Consider the following 19,437-nt stretch of genomic DNA (forward strand, 5'->3'; position numbering starts at 1 on the left):
TGCCAGACTCCTCCTGACTGAAAATTATTTATTGGAGCTCTGTTTGCTTGGAGCCTCGTGGTGTTTGCAAAGATCCCTGGCAGCAGGTGCATGTTTAAGACCAAGAGCTGCACATTTCAGCTTGAGGCAATGGACACTGCTGCCCACAGTGCACCTGCCTCTGTCCTATTAAGAACAACCACCCCACTGAGTGGCATTCACAGCAGTGCTAATTATTCTGCATCTGGAGCCATTAAAACCTGCAATAGCAAATGACACTACGGCAGGGCCACGCACTGTTTGCTTCCTTCAGGGCAAAAGGTATAATACTAAGAGCAGGAATGAATTCCTCTCTCCAAGCTCAGCAGCCATCTCTCTCTGTTTCTAATCTCTCATCTGTGTTGTAGCCCTCTGAAGATTCAGGAGCAGTATTGATGGTAATCTCCACTCTTCATTTACCCAAGGGAACGGTGCCTATAGCCACAGTGTGGGTCACCTCCTCCTCCAGAGGATGTAAATCAGGGTAATGGGGTTGGGGCAGGGTTTTTGGGGCTCCAACATGGGAGGCAGAACATCCTTGGAAAGGGAAAAGGTATTAGTTATCGTACAGTGCAGGTTCTGCTTTAAAATAACAGCCAGGGACGTATTGTTACCTGGTGTGTGGCAGGGATGGGGCAGGCTAGTGAGCCAAATCTGTGGCAGTCTTCTCTAGCTTAAGGGGTAGAGACTTGTGTGTTTGGAGCAGAAGAAGCTGGGTTGTAATCCTGGCTCCCCAGGAGAGTGTGTGGCTTATTCAGTAGCTGCATCTGTTGCATGCAGCAGACGGATGCACTGTGTGAAATTCTTTAGCTTGTGTTCTGCAGTCTAGACAGTCGTAAAGATACTTGTGGCTTTGAAATCGATGAGGCTATCAGGTTAGCTGGAATCCTATGGAGACACAAGCTCAGATTCCAGCAGCGCTGGCTCAGCCCTTCATCTTTCCACGAGAGATGAAGTGAGCACTCGGCAAACGGTGTGTATGGCCTTCTGAGGGGACCTTGCAGAGTGCGGTCCTTTCATTCAAGATCCCCCCTTCACTCCAGAGGTGGCTGCATTTCAATGTTAGTGACTCTGGGATGCCTTTGTGGGCACAGTAAGCTGTAATTACTGTTGCACCTGAACAGTTCTTAGGCTCAGTGGCCAGGCAGCGAACTGTACCAAGGGGGCGTGGTTGTGCAGTGTGCACACACAATTACTTTGTTGCGCTAATTGCTCTCGGTTCTTGCTGTTTCGGCAAGCTGAACTACACACAAGCCCCCACTTCACCTCGCCCCAGTGGCATCAGGAAGGAGTAAAAGATGCTGGCATCCAGGCAGGATGTACATGAAACTTAGCAGCAGTTGTGGGGAAAAAGCCTCCATGTGGGAGCCTCGTACTTGGCACACAAGGTACGGAGAGAAGTAGACTTTCCGTCTTAGCGTGAGAGTCAGGAGTGTGGGGAAGGAGGAGGATCTTGGGGGTGACACTGGATAGACTTCTTTAAAAGAATTTGAGACCAAATTCTTTGCTGGTGTAAACTGAAATCGGTGGAGCTACATCATCTCACAACAGCTAGCAGAGAACTTGGCCCATGAAATTTTATATTTGCTGATGACGTTGACATGACAATCAAGTAAAGAAACAGAGACAGGGACGGGTCAAGCGTCCATGTTGGTAGCTGTAGGGTATGAAGCCTACAACCTGCCTGAAAAAGGGCACGAGAATGCAAATGTTTCCAAAGAGAATGAACAAGAGCCAGACAAAACTGCTGGCCCTACATAAACAACCATCTGGGTGACCCCCATGTAAACAAATCACAGTGTTCTCTCAAGGATTACAGGCTCAGCTCCCCTGAAAAGCAGTCTGTGAGCAACCAGCTTGGGGGATCAAACCTGCATCTCCCATGTGGCACTACGGAGCCGTGTGGCTAAGCCAGCCCATCTGGCTCTGACTTGTTTTAAAGGAGCAGCGGTGTAAATAATACCAAGGCAAACACACTCTACAATTTCCACAGGTGCTGAAATCCGGATGGCATCCTCCTGCTCATCCGGCTGGAGCTCTGAATGGAACGCTGATTTCCTTTGTGCCCTCGGACCCGCCTCGACTCCAAACCAAGGCACCACACAGAGTCAGAGTTTAAAAACAACAACAACACAGGACGTTATTCTGTTCCCATTAAAGCCTATTCATCATTTTCCCCATCTCATCATTATTAATGCTGCTGTTCAAACGCTTTCCTCTGATTGTTTTGCTAAATTTAACTTGTTTTAGCATAGTCAGTTCCCCCTTGTTTTTAATCTTTTCCCTGCGTTCAGCTAGGGCCCAATCCAAAGCCGCTTGAAGTCAATTAAGGTCTTTTCACTGATATCACAGAGAGAGTGCAACCCCTGCAGCAGAACATGCTTGGTGCTGCTGTCTGGAAAACCCACTCCTTAGCTAGTAAGGCAGTCGCAAGCTCTTTAACATGAGTCCTCTAAACTCCTGGGTGATCCCAGGCTAAGCTGCTGGGGTGGACAGTTAGGAAAAATATCTTCAAAAATAACAGGAGTACTTGTGGCACCTTAGAGACTAACAAATTTGTTAGTCTCTAAGGTGCCACAAGTACTCCTGTTATTTTTGCGGATACAGACTAACACGGCTGCTACTCTGAAACCTGAAAAATATCTTGTAAACTAATTGAGTCTGATCTGAGAGGCACTGATTATGGGACCTCATGGTGCTATTTATTTGGTGGTACTGTGCTTTGAATGTCTGTTTCCTCTTGGGGAGACGAGTGGATTGGTGGGGCTGTTAGGCTGAGTAGTAGAAGGTGGCAACATGGTCTAGTGTTTACAGCATGAGCCTGGGAGTCAGAACTGGGAGACTTGAGTTGTAATCCCAGCTCTGACACAGGCTCACTGTGCAACCTGGGACAAGTCATTTAACGTCTCAGTGCCTGTTCTGTAAAATGTGGAAAAGAATTATAATGTGCCTCGGTTAAACAATCTGTGATGGCTTGATAGGTCAAAGGTAAGGACACAGCATGGTGTTTAAAACATACCCGTTCTTAGCCCTACATTGCGTGGCTCCTCCCCATTGCTTACCTTGCTTGGAGGGGGACTGTCATGGGGTGCCTACCCCTCTAATGGCCAGGGTACCTGGGGCTGCCAGCCCTGTTCAGTTATCAGACCCAGAGCTAGGAAGGAGTTAGGTCAGCGGTGGGCAAAATATGCAGGCCAGATCTGGCACGTCTAACATTTCTGTCCGGCCTCCTCTGCCCCCTCGCGATCTCCGAGTCCGGTCCGCTAAAAGTCCCGCAGTGCAGCGGGGCGCTCAGGCAGGCTGCCTGCATGCCGAGGCCCCAAGCCACTCCCGGAAGCGGCCAGCTGCTGCTGGCACGTCTCTGCGCGCCCCTAGCGGGGGGTCAGGGAGGCGGCTCCGCACACTGCTCCCGCCCCCAGCACTGTCCTCACAGCTCCCATTGGCCGGAAACCGGCCAACGGGAGCTGTGGGGGCGGTCTTGCAGTCCTGGGCAGTGCATGGAGACCTGCTGCCCTCTTCCCCCCAAGGGGCATGCAGAGACGTGCCAGCAGCAGCTTCTGGGAGCCGCGCGGAGCAAAGGCGGGCAGGCAGGCAGCCTGAGTCCTGCTACGCCGCTGGCCAGGAACTGCCTGTGGTAAGCGCCTCCCAGCCAGAGCCTGCACCTCACACCCCCTCCTGCACTCCAACCCCTTGCCCCAGGTCAGAACCCCCTCCTGCACCCAAACTCCCTCCCCCAGGTCAGAACCCCCTCCTGCACCCAAACTCCCTCCCAGCCCCTGCACCCCAACCCCCTGCCCCAGCCCGGAGCCCTCTCCTGCACCCAAACTCCCTCCCAGCCCCTGCAGCCCCTCCATTTATATAGTAGAAATGTGCAGCCTGTGATGACTTACCCCAATTCGTGGAGTGGCCCCCCTGCGAAAATTATTCCCCCCCCCCCCCTGGGTTAGGTGATCCCTATAAAGGGCTGAGAGAACTCAGTTGAAGGGGGAGCTGCTGGAGGGAGGTTTGCTTCTGTGGCTGGCCCTGGAGCAGATCGGGCTGCACAGGGCAAGGTCTCTGAGCCCCTGTAGCTCAGAGGGGATAGCTGTGTTGGGTGTTTTGAATTTATAAACCGTGGTCTGAGGGGAGGGCCTGAAAGAGACTTGGTTTGGGGGAGACAGGCCAGGAGGAGCCTTACAGGGACCAGAAAGGTACAGAGATTCAAGTGCATCTCCTGCTATGCCTAGGGCTGGAGAGCATGTGCATGGGAGGTTTGTATGGCAGGAGCACTCCGAAAACTCACCCTGGGATAGTTATTTATTCTAGTGATGGGCCAAAATCAGAACGGTTTATCCAAACCCTCCCAGCTTGGAGATGTGGATAAATGACCTCCAGATCCCAGGAATTCCAGTCTGGGTTTTGCAGAACAAAACTTTCACTGAACAGATTGAGGGGGAAATTACCCCCCATTCACTGTACCATAATTACCCATTAGCTGCCCAGAAATCTGTGGGACATCTTTCCCCATGACAAACCTCAGAAAGTGAGAGAAACTAGACTCGGGTGATGGGAGCACGAGGGGTTCATAGATAGCTAGACTGATAGAGGAGATTAGATTGGACGGGATGAAATAGAGCACAGAGCGTTTGGGAAACCGGAGAGCTTTGGCTGTGCTGAGCTCTCCGACTCTTGGATGCTTATCGAAGCCTCTTGGCTGTGCAGAATTAAACTGGGAACTGTGGTGTTTGGGTTGGAACCTGGGAGCACAGAAATGCCCAGCAATGTTACCCCTGTGTGCAGGGCAGCTTTCCCAGGTGCCTGGCTTCATTCAGACCTGGGCCCTCCTCTGCACACTAGGACTACGCTGGGACTGGTGTGCCTGAGCGGCCTTAACCCCAGAGGATTGGCTACAGGTTGCCCCAGCCTCTGGGAATCCTCGGGTGGTATGAAGCCACCATATCTACCCTTAGGGCCCTCCCTCCCTTCCACTGGCACAGGGTGGCTGGGAAAAGGGGGTGAGGCCAGGGCATCCTTATCCTCTGGCTATCCCTGGCTGTCAGATCAGCACCTTAGGGCTGTAAGCAACGTGGTTACCCATTGGCTGCTCTAATTTACCCTGGAAACTGGCCCAGCTCTCAGGTGGCCTCAGGACTGGGGGAAGGGGGATGTGCAAAGGGGGGTTTAGCTTATATGCACACACGTGCACAGGCATACATGGACTTGTGCTGAGAGCTGCTTGACTGCACTAAAGAGCCTTTCTGAGGTCCCTGGAGCTGCAGCTGCTCATGCCTGTTCTGGATTTTACCTATCACCTGCAGTTATCGTTGCCCTTGGGAGCCAGTAATCGGTGATCCAAGAGCCACACCCTGCAAATCTCAACACATGAAAGCTGCTGTCTAGAGACAGGCCTGGAACAGAACCTCTCCCTAAAGACTGGGAGATCTCGGACCTTATAGAAGGAGAAGGCTTTGGATTGCATGACTGAGAAGCCGGGAGATTGTCCATTTATCAGTACTGCTGGGCATTTGCTGCCCTTGCTGGTTCCTAATGCCGCTTGTGGTTGATAAAATGGGGATCAGTGGTCAAGGCAACAGCACCCTTAATGCAGCTAAGGCCCCTTGTGCAGGCCTGATCCCTGAGGGTATGTCTACACTGCATCTGGGAGCAAGCCTCTGGCTCGGAGCTACAGACTTGTGCTGGCAGGGCTTGCCTTACATGCTAAAAATGGCTGTGTAGAAGTTGTGGCTCGGGCTGGAGCCAAGCCTGGGGAGACGAGCCGCAATGTCTGCATAGCTATTTTTAGCATGCTAGCGGGAGCCCTGCTAGCACAAGTCTATGGCCCCGGGCTGGGCGGCTTGCTCCCAGATGCAGTGTAGACAAACCTTAGTGATTTTCTTTTCATGGGCCCCAGCGATGGCAAACCCAGCTGAAAAAAGAGCAGTGTTAGGAGGTGGCTGGCGAGAACGTGTTCGTTGGAGTAGATGAGGCCAGCGAGGTTCCAAAGGGAGGGGGAAGTGAGAGCAGGATCGGACACCCCCAAAGGCAGTCACTGTCATGGGTGTTAGTTTGCATCCATCTGCTACACCGACTGTTGAAGCCGCTGTGCAGCCAAGGTTATTCTGGGTTTCACTCATTATTCTGAGCGATTGCAAATGACAGCTCTGCAGTTTTATCAGCTGGTCTCCCATTTTCTCAGCGGCAAGGAATGCTTGGGGCCAAACCAGGCAAACAAATTCCCATAGCTGTTGGTCAATTGCAAACTGCCAGCCCTCGCGATGCAATGGTAAAGCACACCTTTCTTTCCCTGAGGGTGGAAGGGTGTGCTTGCTAGCCCACTGACTCCCATGAGTCGGGAATGATTGTTTGTTGTTGTATTGCGTGTTCACTAGCTGTCCTGCATTGTAATATCCAGGCACCTTGACCTAAATTGAAAGTACATCCGGTGTCCTGTCAAGGGCTGGAGCCAGTTCCCATGGCACTCGCTCGGCACTCACGGTAACAGCAAGAGTGTCATGGTCTGGGAGTTGCCTGGCAATCAGCGGCCACGGGGATTTTGTCTGCAGTTCCTGCTTCAGCCGCTAAAGTCTGTTTGTCGAGCAAGGGGCTGTGGTAGCTGCTGCCCGCAGTCCCTGTTTGCTCTGAGCAGGGCACCCTCCAGTAGTGAGGGCACGGCGGAGCTGCCCCCTGCCACTGAGCTCAGCAGCAGGTGCCCTCTCTCCCCATTACACTGCAGTAAGGTGGGGGGATCCCAGCAGGGTGCCTCCCCTCTTTGCCTCCTGCACAGAAGCCTCCCCTTGGGGGGAGTGCGGCTGGGTGGAACATGGGATTGGGGTAGGCAGTGGAGCTGGCTCCTTGTTGGAGCCTGGGAGGAAGGTGGGGTGAGGGTGACAGCTGAAGCCCGCCAAGGAGTGGGATTGCAGGGTGGCTGGAGCCTGCCAAGGTGGGGGGTGAGGGAGGTGGGGGCTGTTGTGGGGGGGAGTGAGGAGTAGAATTGGGGTGGCAGGAGCTGAAGGCTGCCAGGAGTGGGGGGAATAAAATGGGTGGAAAATTAGCAGTTGCATTATGTTAGCCGAATTCAGCCATGGCACAGGTGGGCGGAGCTCCCATTACGACGGAGGGGTCCTGTGCCCGCTTGGCGTGGGTTGAACTTGTGCCATAATACGCAGTGTTACAGGAGAGAAGGGTCGGGACTTACTCCCAGTCCAGCAGGGGTGACCAGCCGTCCTGTAAGGGAGCCTGCTTCATGAGAGCGGGAGCTCAGTTTCCTAGACCCAGCTGAGGATGTCCATGGCCCTGGGCGTGGGTGGCTGAAAGCATCCGTCTCTCTAGTGATGCATGTGCTAGTGTCCAATCTGGTCCCATTGAAACCAATGGGAGTTTTGTGAATTGCTCCTTGGAGTTGTACGTGTCTGGTCCGATTGTCAAAAGTGCTGAGCACCCATGGTGAGTTCAGTGGCACCTACGGTTGGTCAGCACCTCTGACAATCAGGCCCTGAGTTTACAGGCTGTTTCACACCAGGCTTGTAGCGGAATCTTTGGCATCTCCCTGCGTCCCTTTCTCCAGCAGCCCTCCACTTTATTCCCATTTAGTGAGAGTAAAAACAGCATTTGCTGGGTAGCTCAAGTTAACAAGGCTCTTTTGTCTTTTTCAGCTACGCTGGGAACACTAGATTTCAGTTTGCTGTACGACCAAGAAAACAATGCTCTCCACTGCACAATCAATAAAGCCAAGGTATGTCTTAATGCTAGTCTACAAGCAGCAAGAATTAAATATGCATGGATCTAATGACCTTTACTCTGCCTCCTCTCTGTTACGGAGACAGTGACTCGTGGATCTGTAATGAGCAATAGGCTGCGATGCTCTGTGAATTTCCATTGTACGGGCTGCAGCTAAATCCCTGGAGTTCTGGGTTCTCTCTTCTGAAATATTTGCTAAAATTAAAATGAAATGTGGGAGTGGTGCAGGGGCTGAACATGCTGTGGCATTCATGGGAGAGTGGGTGGTTAGATGGCTGGTCTCCCTCCAATCTCCAGGGCAGCACTGAGGGGTTTCACATCCGAGTTGAAGGGAGAAAGGAGCGGGGAGGATGAGCAGCTATCCCTTGCCTTGATCTATCACCGTCTCTGTATCTTGCTTTCCTTTACCCCCATCTCCCCTTTCTTTCTTCTAGCCTCATCTCAACTCATTCCTTTTCCTGATCCCTCCTCCTCTTTCTGTTTGTGTTTTTGATGCTCCTGTATATCTTTTCTTTCCTGTTCCCTCTTTCCTTTTCCCCCCGCTCTATGAAAGATTTCTATGGGTTTGACTCTCATCCCATAGCATTTGCTTATGTTAATCACCCCACTGGCCCTCTGCTGATTCAGCCCTTCAGGAGGTAGGACTCATTGACAAGTGGTGATGTGCCCAATGGTGCTGACTTGGCAGAGCAGAAGATCAGTGGACTCCTGAAATAGGATGACCAGATGTCCTGATTTTATAGGGACAGTCCCGATATTTGGGGCTTTTTCTTATATAGGCTCCTATTACCCCACACCCCCGTCCCGATTTTTCACACTTGCTATCTGGTCAGCCTATCCTGAAAGCTGATGCTCAGATTGCTCCTGGGACATGTGATGTCTTTGGCCAGGTATCCCATAGAACCCAGTGCATGGGTAGGTGCTCGTTGACCCTTCCTGTACTGTACAGCACCGCAGTTGAGTTGAGAGGCATTGAGCTTCCACAATCCCACCATGGCAGACACAAGCTATGCAACTGACAAGCCCAGGGAACGTGCAATCCAGAAGTGGGGGGGGGGGTAGGTGGAGATCACATGGTAGAGGGGATCTAGTGTGTCTTATTGGAACAACAAATCTGGTTGCTTGAACTTTTGATTTGTCTGTTTTCAGAGGTAGGAAGTGCTGTTGGCATAGTCACGGGTTCTTAGTCTGAATTTGCCTTCGCAATCCTAACTAACCCCTGTCCTCTTTAAAAAGATCCCTCATATGATGGGGTGTCTTGAGTTAAAAGCTCTTAGCCCAAATCTTGAGCCAGTTCATGACCAACTGGAGTAGCTAGGCCATCAGGTATTGACAGCAACATTGCCCTGATTAGCTTCACGCAACCAGGGTCAGATTCTCAGCTGGTGTAAATTGACATCCATGGAGAGAGACCCACTTAGACCAGCTGGCCCCTAGGCTCCTGGCTTTTCCTGTGGTGTGTCAAGAAGCTGTGAAATGGCAGTGTACAGATAGGAGCAAGAGCAGGGATGGTCTGGTGATTAGGCCACTAGATGGGTTCAGTTCCATTGCAGTGAAGCCCCCATGGTTCTCATGTGCCAGTAATCGGAGGAGAGGGGTAGGTGTCTTTACAGGTTTGGAATTCCCAACCAAGGGTCCTAATGGTGGCTCTGCTGTTCCAGTCATCACTTCCATCAGCCCATGCAGCCCTTCCCCAGCTCCCCTCCTCCCCCCTGGCTTTGTTGTTCTCGCTGTGGCATTTTCAGAGGGAGATTGATGGCCACTTGCTTTTAATGTTTTTTAAACTAGCGCATCGAGGAGATGGTTAGAGCTATTTATACAAAAAAAAAAAAAAAAGAAAGAAACCAACCCAACATTATGATTATTTACTTGACGCTGTGACCGGCTGTCAGTTTATAAACGGCTCTGTTAAATGCTGCTAATCATTGCCACAAAGCACTCTGCATCAGCTTCTTTGCTGTTGGGGTAATTGAAGCGATTAGGTTTTTATGCTCATTTTGGAGCAGAAACTGCCTACTTAGGGCCTGATTCTGTTCCTGCAGAAGTCGATGAGGAAGGCGATCAGCTCCCTGGGGCAGTAGGTTTTGTGAGAGGACTATGATAGCTGAGCCTAGAACGGTGCAAATAAATAATCCAGTAAAGATGATGGTGACAAGCTGGTTGGGGGTGTGCCACCAAAGATGGTGGCTGGGATGAGTGAAATTGTTGCCTTCTCTCTACCATTCCATTTAACTCCTGGGGGTTAGTGTCTGCAGGCAAACTAGGGCTCAGTTATAATCACAGTAGGGATGAATCTGGCCTCTTACTGGGTGCCTTTGGTCAGCACATTGTCAGCATATTAGTTAAACTGCCTGTGCCAGAGCAGGGGGCCATTTCAAACAGCTGGCGGCAGAGAAAGAGCATCTCGAGAGAGGCGAGGTTTTTCCCGTATTGCCGCTGATTGCTGCTCTGTAGAGTGGAGGAGAATGTTGCCTATGATTTCCTGCCTGCCTCCTTTGATTGACGGTGGTGAGATTTTCACAGATGGAGGGAGTTAATCCCTGCTGTGAGCAGCACAAGGTCTGAAAGGGGACAGTGCCAGAGTGCTAACCTCCTAGTACAAGCAGCTCTTGGGCATCCATGGCAAGTTGAATCTGTCTCGCGGTTGCCAAAAGGAGTGAGTGAGTCTCCCAGGAGTAAGTGGCAAAGTGGGACTGAAAATAATGGGAATTGTTTAATAATAATCTCCCCACCCAAGCCTGATAAGGTTTTTATTTATTTATGTGTACTGTATGGTCCTGGGCCAGAACCCCATTGTTCTTGGAGCTGTACAGACAGAACCAAAAGATGGTCTCTGCCCCGAAGAGCTTACAGTCTTAAGCAGGATGTTTTCTGGCTGACAAGGATCTAGGATAACAGGACCGGATTTAAGGTGTGAATCTGTCAGGATTGTCCCTTGTAATCTGGGCTATCCAGAGAAGAGCCACCCTGCTATATGCCTATGGTATGCGTCCCATCCTTTGCTAGTCATCCAGCCTTGCTCTTAAAGAGCTGCAGTGAAATCAAGTAGCTCCCAGTATTCCTAACAAGTCGCCTCTCAAATTTTGCCTTACCCATTGTATGTGGCACAGTGCTACATTTGTTCTGTCAGCTATACATCAAAATGACAAGAAAATACAGCTTCCCGAAGCCCTGAGGTGGTAGAATATCCACCTGCAGGATGAAATTAAGACCTTTTCCTTCCCAGTGTTTTTCTTAGGGTCAAAATCTATGTACGTGTCAGATAATACATTTTGCTTCAGCACTGTGCATAGTGGAGCAGTGCTATGTCTGCCTGGACAAAGGTGACGATCCGCCCTGTGCACAGAACGTGCCCAGATACTGTACCCACTATGCCATCTCCATTTCTAAAATCAGTTTCCCCCTCAACATGATAGGCATCAGAATTACTGCCTTCCTCCTTAAAGAAACCTCCTCTTACCCTGTCCTGCTGTCTAATCAATATCCCCTTTTTGATCCTCCAACACTTTTTAAAATATATATTAATGTGTAACATACAAGATGTTATTTATCCCCCCTCCTCCTGTAGCATAAATGCTTGAGGCAGGAGAAAAAGAGAATGCGGTTGAATCAATCTCCGTGCTGTCTGAGTCAGGTGGCTGAATGGAAAGCATGGAGCTGCATTCCTATAGCTATAGATGCAGAGTTCGAGGTGGTATTATAGATCAATAAGAGAAATGAATGGTGGGATTTCTTTTCCCGTCCTCCTAGCCATAGTGAGTGAATTTAATATGCTGACACTCAAGCAATCCTCATTGTCAGGCTGCTCCTTTGGTTTATTTAGAGAGCTGTGCTGAGGAGGATATTTATAATTGGGTTTGTAGTGGGAGGAAGACAAGGAGGAAGGAGACCTCAAGGCAGAGAGTGATATATACTGATGGCGAGACTGAAGGAGAAGGTGACACAACTTTGCAGGTATGGGAGGGGGAACCCATTCCTGTTCCAGAACGAAGCCATCTGCTAAGGCCAGAACTGATAAGAACAGATATAACTTAGAGAATTTTTTCATTTCAAGGTCCCAGAAACAAAGACAAGGTTTTCATCTCGAGGCCAAAAGACCAAAAACATCAAGACACTTGATCACGGCCTTGGATAGACCAAGAGACTACCAACACTTGACCAGAGCTCAGAGAGCCGAGAAGCCTGCCTGCTCAGTCTCTTTCAGCTCGTTCTAACAGCAGCCATTGCACTCTTTTACCGTTTCCTTTAATGGCTATGGTGGTTTTTTTTAGTTTTTCCGCTTCTTGCTGCTGCTGCCAGGGCCTTAGTCACCTGATCAGTAGCAAAATGAGGCAGACCCAGCACACAGCTGGGCTTTGAAGGGATAAAGACAAACACATGTGAAGCCCAAAGTTACCAGCTATGAGGACTGATTTGTTTATAGAGCTCATCCCATATCCCCTGCTCATGTCAATTTGCACAGCTCCATTGGAATCAGTGGGCTCAGATCCCCAACTTGTGAAAGTTGGCACTGCTCCATTGGAGCCAATGAGCCAGATTCGCAGCTGGTGTAAATTGGTGTTGCTCCCATGGGGCATTTCAGCACAACCATAATACAGATAAAGAATAATAAACCCTCAGGTGCGTCTGTGAAACAAGCCCAAACTCCAGGCCATTTGAGATGCCCCTATTGTTAGGAAGTGCCACAGCCATCCTGCCTGGCGGGGCAGCTGGAAAGGGCCCACCTGCAAACAGCAAAAGGCAGGGGAAATTGACTGGAATAACCACTGCAGAGTAGTGTCCGGTGTGAACACCCTTCTTCTGGAATAGCTGTAGCTATTTGGATTCACCCCCTGCCTTGTTCCAGAATCAGTTCTCCATGTGGACAAATCCACAGCGAAAATGAAAGGTTTCATTGGCAGCCGACATTTGTGAGTGTGGCATGGCCGCAGAGAAGAGTTGTTGTCTGTGACCACCCAAGAGCTGCACAGCATGGGCTGTTCCCCGCCTGCTGTCAAGCTGCCATGACCTGAGAAGGGCTCTTTGATAACTAAACAGGGCCCATTAAGGCTGGAAAGTGCTTTTGATCTTACCACCAGTCTCTCCACAGGACTCAACTCCCTGAACCCAATTAAGCCCATCCCGAATGACAAAGGGTTTGTTTTTCCTAGCCTGGCTTGGAGCTGATACAGAGGGGTTTGCTTCTCCCAACTGGTGGAAGTTAGCTGGGCAAAAAAGGATCCAGAGCCATTTTAATTTATGCTGAAGGCTGTATAAAAATATGGGCCCCCTTGAATTTTTTCCATCTCTCTGGCTCTTAGCAGCCCTTGGGTACAGGGCCGACTCCAGGCACCAGTTTAACAAGCAGGTGCTTGGGGCGGCCAAGGGAGAGGGGCGGCACCTGCGGCAATTCGGGGGCGGCAGGTCCCTCACTCCCTCTAGGAGCGAAGGACCTGCCGCCGAACTGCCGCCGCCGATCGCGGCTTTTTTTTTTTTTTTTTTTCCAATTGCTGCCGCAGATCGCGATCGTGGCTTTTTTTTTTTTTTTTTTGCTTGGGGCGGCAGAAATGCTGGAGCCGGCCCTGCTTGGGTACCGGCAAGGACCTTTGTTTACACGCGAAGGGAGACGAACAAAGCTGCCCTCCCATTTTCCCTGCATCGAGCACTCTTCAGTTTGTGAGCTCATTTGTACAGTAATAAAGGAGAGTGAAACATGAGTGAACCTATTAAAATATGCTTCAGGGAAGGGGCAGTGTGCAGCGGGGCAAGACATAATGCACCCAAACCAATCTCCAGTGACTGGAACTTTCCTATCAAATGCATCAAAGTACCTGCAGTCTGGGGCTCCGGGGAAGCCAAGTTTCGATAGCTCCAGGCCAGTAGAATTGCTGCAGCTGCTCCTGGCATCCCGCCTGAGGGGGGTAGGCCTGGGCCACTGCTGGGGTCCCACCTGAGGTGAGTGGGCCTGGGGTCTCACCTGAGGGAGCTCCCTTCTAGAGATGAAGCCTTGAAGCTGCCATCTTGCCCCTCTGATTGATCATGTGTGTTTGGGCTAGTGAGGGGCAAGAGGTTCACTCTGAATAAGCATCCCAATATCCGAATGCTGATTGACGACTGATCCAAACTGCACAGAGCAGGGTCTGGGCTGACATTTTCTTGAGAACCAGCTGTCCAGGGACTTTGAGAAGCCCCAGGTGTCTGGGTGGGTTGTTCGGTGATCTGGGAGCAGCCTTTCCCGTGGAGCCTGATGCTTCTGTTTCCAGCCCCTTACTCCTGTGCCTGGGTCAGAAATAGCTCTGACTCATTTCCAGATAACCAGCCGTCTCCGCCTGCTCCCTTAGAATGGATTCATGCTTCCCCGTTCCACGCCCTCCTTTGCTCTCTGCATGCACGACACCGGGTCCTTAGGAAGTGAGATTGCAGCAGTAGTCAGAACACCAGGATTAACAGGAGGGTTGGGGAGGTGCCATCCTTTGGCCCCTGTGCAGGGAAGGCATCTTGCTGTGGGTTGCCTGAAAGGATCCAGGTGTTGTGGGTGACATGTAAGCTCTGTGGGGCAGGGATTGTCTCTTTGTTCTGTCCCCTTTAATACAGGAGACCTAGTGCCATCCTGTGAAATTTAGGCTGGGGGTGGGAAGGGGCGTTGGCAGGGAAGACCCAGTAACTATACAGGCAGTGAAAGAGGCCAGATCCCCAGCCGTGGAAGGGCTCCCACTCCCAGTGCCTCCAATCATGGACCCAGAGAGGAACAATGGTCTTTCCCAATGGCTATAGCTGGGGAGATGTCCCAGCTGCCTGCTCAGTGAATTGCAGATACCCTGCTGGGCATCCTGGGACGACTCCCAGACATAAGCACTGCTCCACCAGAGTAAGGGTTGCAGAATCGCCTGGCATGTTATTTCTCCTCCCTCCCTTGCCACGCTGTGAGAGGCTCCTGTTCCGATTAACATGAGGGATGCCTGTGCATCCTTACTTGTACTGCAGTCGCTGCTGGCAGCCTCAATCCAGATTGGGACCCGGATGCGTTCGATGCTGTACAGTACTGCGAATGGTGGGAACAGGCCTCTGGATCCTGGAAAATCACTTCAAAACTCAGCCTGTTTGTGCCGTGACATTCAAATGTTACTGTCCTGTTTATTTCTATCCTTCTCTCACTCTCTCCACTTTTCTGTTTTATTTATTGTGCCATCCATCCACGCTCATTTCATCTCTCGGCCGGGGAAAGCTGCCAAAACTCACTCTCAGAAAGGTAAGGGCCAGGACCCCCATCTCCCAGAGGTAGCTTTTATGTAGATGCATAGATGTAAAACTAGATGTAGACCTAGAGCTGTAGTCTAGTTGAGCTGCAGCCAGAGCCTGGCTAATCTAGTTGAAAGGTGTGAGTGGTATTCGGTAATGAATTGCTCTGATAGCATTACAAATGCAATTTGCTGGATTGACCCAGTGTGACTGTGCGTAGATATTGGGAGAACCTTCACGTTAAAGCCTGGCTGGGATAAAGCTAATGGAAAGGAGCATTCTCTTGACTCCCAAAGGTGCTGAAGCCTATTATAGGCTCCTGTCTGTGGCACTAATACGTGTACTCGAGTCTTCCTGCACAGAGAGGGAGGGAGGCTGAGTATTCGCTGTGCTGAGGTGTACAGGGTTAACAAACACATGCAGCACTTGGTAACAGTTAAGGCTGCAGCAGGACACACCCCATTCTTCCCAAGCCTTTAAGTCCTGGAAATAAGTAGTTATGGGGCAAGACTCTTGCATTCTTGGCACCTTCCAAGTGCCTGCAGTGCTGTCAAGTATGGATTCCAGCACACCCACAGGCTTCCGTTTCCATCTCCAGTGCATACCCAAAAGCAGTCTGTACCCCCAGCATCATCCAACTCGCATCCCAGTGACCTCACTGCTTTTACATCTGCTACCAGCTGTCGGTCACATGCTCCATGCATTTGGGAGGTGCTAGGGTCACTGTTAAAGGTTTTGCCTTCGAGTGTGATCAAATCTAGACAGACTGTGAGAGAATTACTGTTGGGGGCGGGGGAGGAACGGGTAGTTGATAAGGAGGGAGCCAGTCGGATGATTTGGGTTTGTACAGCGCCTGGCATCCAGTGCAAATGAATAGTAATACCACCTTTGGCCAGGGAGAGTGTTGGGACAACTCAGTGTACGTCCATTGGCATCAATGGAGGCTACACCAGGGACGAGTCTGTTTCATTGTCTCTCCAGCACAACACATCCTCGAGGCTACATCTCTGCTTTTACAGTTGGCATTTAAAAGCCTTCAGTATTTCATCCGCTCTGGGAACATTCCCCACCCCCTCTTAGATAAAAACTCCTTCCCCTTTGATCTGCTCCTGCTCTTCTCTATTTATTTTGATCTTCTGCTGTTTTATATCTGCTTATGAGTGTCTCCTGAGTCCTGCTAGCCACTCCATGCGGGGGCTAGGAGGTCCTGGGCTGCATTTACTGCAGGTTGAATCAAATAATGTGTGATGTATTGAACCCTATTGCTGGCAGTTCTTTCCTCTGTAGCCTTTGGCCATTGAACTCGTTGGAAGGTTAGGCCATTCCGCCAGCACAGTGGGTGTGTTCTGTGGTATGTTTCCTGGTGCAGGTTAGGGGGTTTGCTTTGTTGTTGTTTATTGACAGTGGGACTGTCAGGATGCTCAGTGCTTTCCAGGCATTCAAGAGGAGGCACTGGCTTCCAGGGGCTCCCAGTGTAAACGTGCCATGAGTTTAGAGATAAATGGGAGGTTTGGGCAAGTGGAGAGGCAGGAAGGTGGAGGAAGGGTTTTCTGGGAGTTAGGCAGGACTAGGGAATGCTTACAGTCCTGAAGCGAACAGTCCCGAAGCTGCTTAATTTACACTGGAAGCTCGGCCGGGTCCTGCGTGGCTCTGAATAGTGGGAGTACACAGGTGGCTTAAAGTCCTCCTGCTGCATCCCTTCCGCCAGCTCAGGACTGGAGTAACTGTGAATCAGGCCTGTTGTGTTCTCAGTCATACAGAATGTGCCTCTCGGGAGGCAGCTCTGGCTGGACTAAGAGTCTCTCTTCCTCCCTGCTCCACCCCTGCCTTCTGGCCTGTATCTTAGGCAAGTCAATTCTTCTGAGGGTGGCTCAGTTTCCCCGTCTGCAAAGTGGGATTCATAACGGACTTGAGACGGATGGCTGAAAAGTGCTGCTTGGTGGCCAACTGTGATTGTTGTTGGCGATTAGATGGTAAAAACACTCAACTCTTATACACCCTAGAGCTCAGCTTGCTTTGCATAGAACAGCCAAGTGTCACTGTCCCCATTATACAGGCAGGAGAAGTAAAGGACAGGGGGGAAGTGACTCGTCTGTAGGAGCTACTGGAAATACACGTGAATAAATAGATACCTGGGCACTGCTTGAGCATTTTAAAAAACAAAATAAATAAAACGCGCTTTTGTGTGGCATGGTTTCCCAAAACATTCTGTGGGCTGGATGGAATTTACTGGAGGTCTGGATACGAGAGCGTGGGGCAGGGGGGTTGGGCAGAAAGTGAAATGAAATAACCCAATTAACACTGCCGTTCCATCTGGCATCGCTCTGCCGGATGCCCCGAGCCTGCACTAAGTGCCACGCTGCCGCATGCAACCCCCTCTGACTGAAACGGGCCTCACGGGACCATACAAGCTTTCGCCAAGCTCTTTTCCTCCAGAAGCTCCAGTTCAATGAGCTGGCCTCTGCACAGACCAGTCTCTCCTTAGTGTCCATAAATAAGAAAAATGTTTAGAATGTGCCAGGTAACACAGCCCCCTTCTTCCCCCTCACTCCGCAGGCGGTGGCTTTAATTGTTGGAACACAATTTGTGCCCACATGGCAGGTGGAGAGCAGTGTACTGCAGGCTCTCCCGGGCAAGCCAGGCCACACAGCAACTTCTGGGCTCTGCTGGGCAAGAACTGAGTCACTGTGGTTTCATCAGCAGGTGTTTTTCCTTTTTCTTTTTTTCCTCTATTAGATTAAAAAGTTGCCAGAATGAATTAGAGAGCTGTGATGTCAACAGGTTGTGCTTTATATTGAGGGCGCAGTTATGAATAGTTTATAAAGGGTTAATAAATGATTAATAGCTGTTTAATTAAATAGTTAATCAACTGATATAGAATCCAAGAGTCTAACCATCTAGAATACCTTCTACAGATGTCTTCCAGTCAGCTGGAATACAGACTGTTCAGGTCTGTAACATGCTTGTAATGTCTAGCAACTGTTTATTAACACTTTATCAGCTCTTTATAGATGTAACTTCAATATAAATTGTGAGCATTAAAGGAATTAGGCCATGATCCTGCAGTTCTACTTAGATTGTTAGCTCTTTGGCTCAGAGACTGTCTTTCTGTTCTGTGTATGTCACCACCAGGGCTGGCGCTTCCACTAGGCGACCCTAGGCGGTCGCCTAGGGCGGCAGGATTTGGGGGGGCAGCATTTTGCCACCCTCGGCGGAAATTCGGCAGTGGAGGGTCCTTCTGCTCTGGGTCTTCGGCGGAAATTTGGCGGCGGGTCCTTCACTCGCTCCGGGACCCGCCGCCGCAGTGCCCCGAAGATGCGAAGCGGAAGGACTCCCGCCGCCGAAGACCCCAGGCTCCCTGAATGCTCAGAGGAGGAGCGCTGCCACCTAGGGCAGCAAAAATCCTGGCGCCGCTCCTGGTCACCACCTAGCACACTGGGGTCCCTGTGTGGATCCCATTCCACGATCAGGGCCCTAGAGAATTATTGGTTTTAAAAGTAGATAGAAAAATCAAACGAGCAGAAACATGAAGGTCCTTTTCTCAGACAACAGTAGGTAGGAGTTATCTGCGAGTTGTCTGTCAGCCTAGAATATGGTCTTGGAACACAATCATGATAAAAATAATAATTCCATAACCTTTGTTCTTCGTCGAGATACGTTGCTCGTGTCCATTCCATTCTAGGTGTGTGCGCACCACGTGCACAGTCGTCGGAGATGTTTGCCTTAGCAGTATCCGTAGGGTCAGCAGTGGCACCCGCCAGTCCTACACCCTCTCGGTTCCTTCTTACCCTCTCCCAAGACGATTGGTCAGAACGCCTTGTCTTGCATTGCAAGAATGTTAGCAGTTCTTAACAACCCATTGTTGTTCTCTTTGTATATAGTTCTTAGGTACTTAGTTAGCCATTTAGTTTAGTGTTTGTTGTTAGTTTAGTTGTTAGAGTCCCGGCTGGGACTTTGCCCTGGAGCGGGGCATGTCCCGTTCTTGGGCTTCAAACCATGTTCCTCATGCCACAGGCCGATGCCTGTTAGAGACACCCACAGCAGCTGTTTGAAGTGTCGGAGCCCTCCTGATTGGACTCCGCTCCTAGCACCATGGCGTCGGTGCAGAGCGCCCCACCGGCACCAGGCTCTGCCCGGCACTGTTCCCTCTCGCCAGTGCCCAAAAAACGGCAAAAGAAAAGAGGCTCCCTGGTGGCGTTTAAGGAGGGGAAGTGGGCTCTGGGCAAAGGACCTAGTTCAGGCCACACGCCTGCCCTGGAGCTACAAGGGGGAACTGCTACAGTCGGACCCCCTAGCCCAACCAGGGATCCGTCTCCGACTCCTGGGAGTGGCGGGGGACCCCGGCTGCTACTGGGCCCTTCAACACCCGAAGCTGTCCAGGTGGCCAACGACCTCATGGGCTTGCCGGTACTGCCAGCCATGGGACCCCCCCCCAGACAGTGGTGGAGCGCCATCAGTCCCCGAATCATAGGCATATATCCCCGG

General features: G+C 50.8%; 1 protein-coding gene across 1 annotated transcript in view; it reads left to right on the plus strand.

Moving 5' to 3' along the window:
- DOC2B (double C2 domain beta) overlaps positions 1-19,437 on the plus strand; it is a 136,431-nt gene that overhangs the window by 19,540 nt on the left and 97,454 nt on the right. The window contains exon 2 of the mRNA XM_065418344.1: positions 7,650-7,729. Coding sequence (XP_065274416.1) covers positions 7,650-7,729 — 80 coding nt within the window. The remainder of the gene's footprint in view (positions 1-7,649; positions 7,730-19,437) is intronic.

This window comes from Emys orbicularis, chromosome 17, assembly GCF_028017835.1.
Source record: "Emys orbicularis isolate rEmyOrb1 chromosome 17, rEmyOrb1.hap1, whole genome shotgun sequence".
Taxonomy (NCBI): Eukaryota; Metazoa; Chordata; order Testudines; family Emydidae; genus Emys; species Emys orbicularis.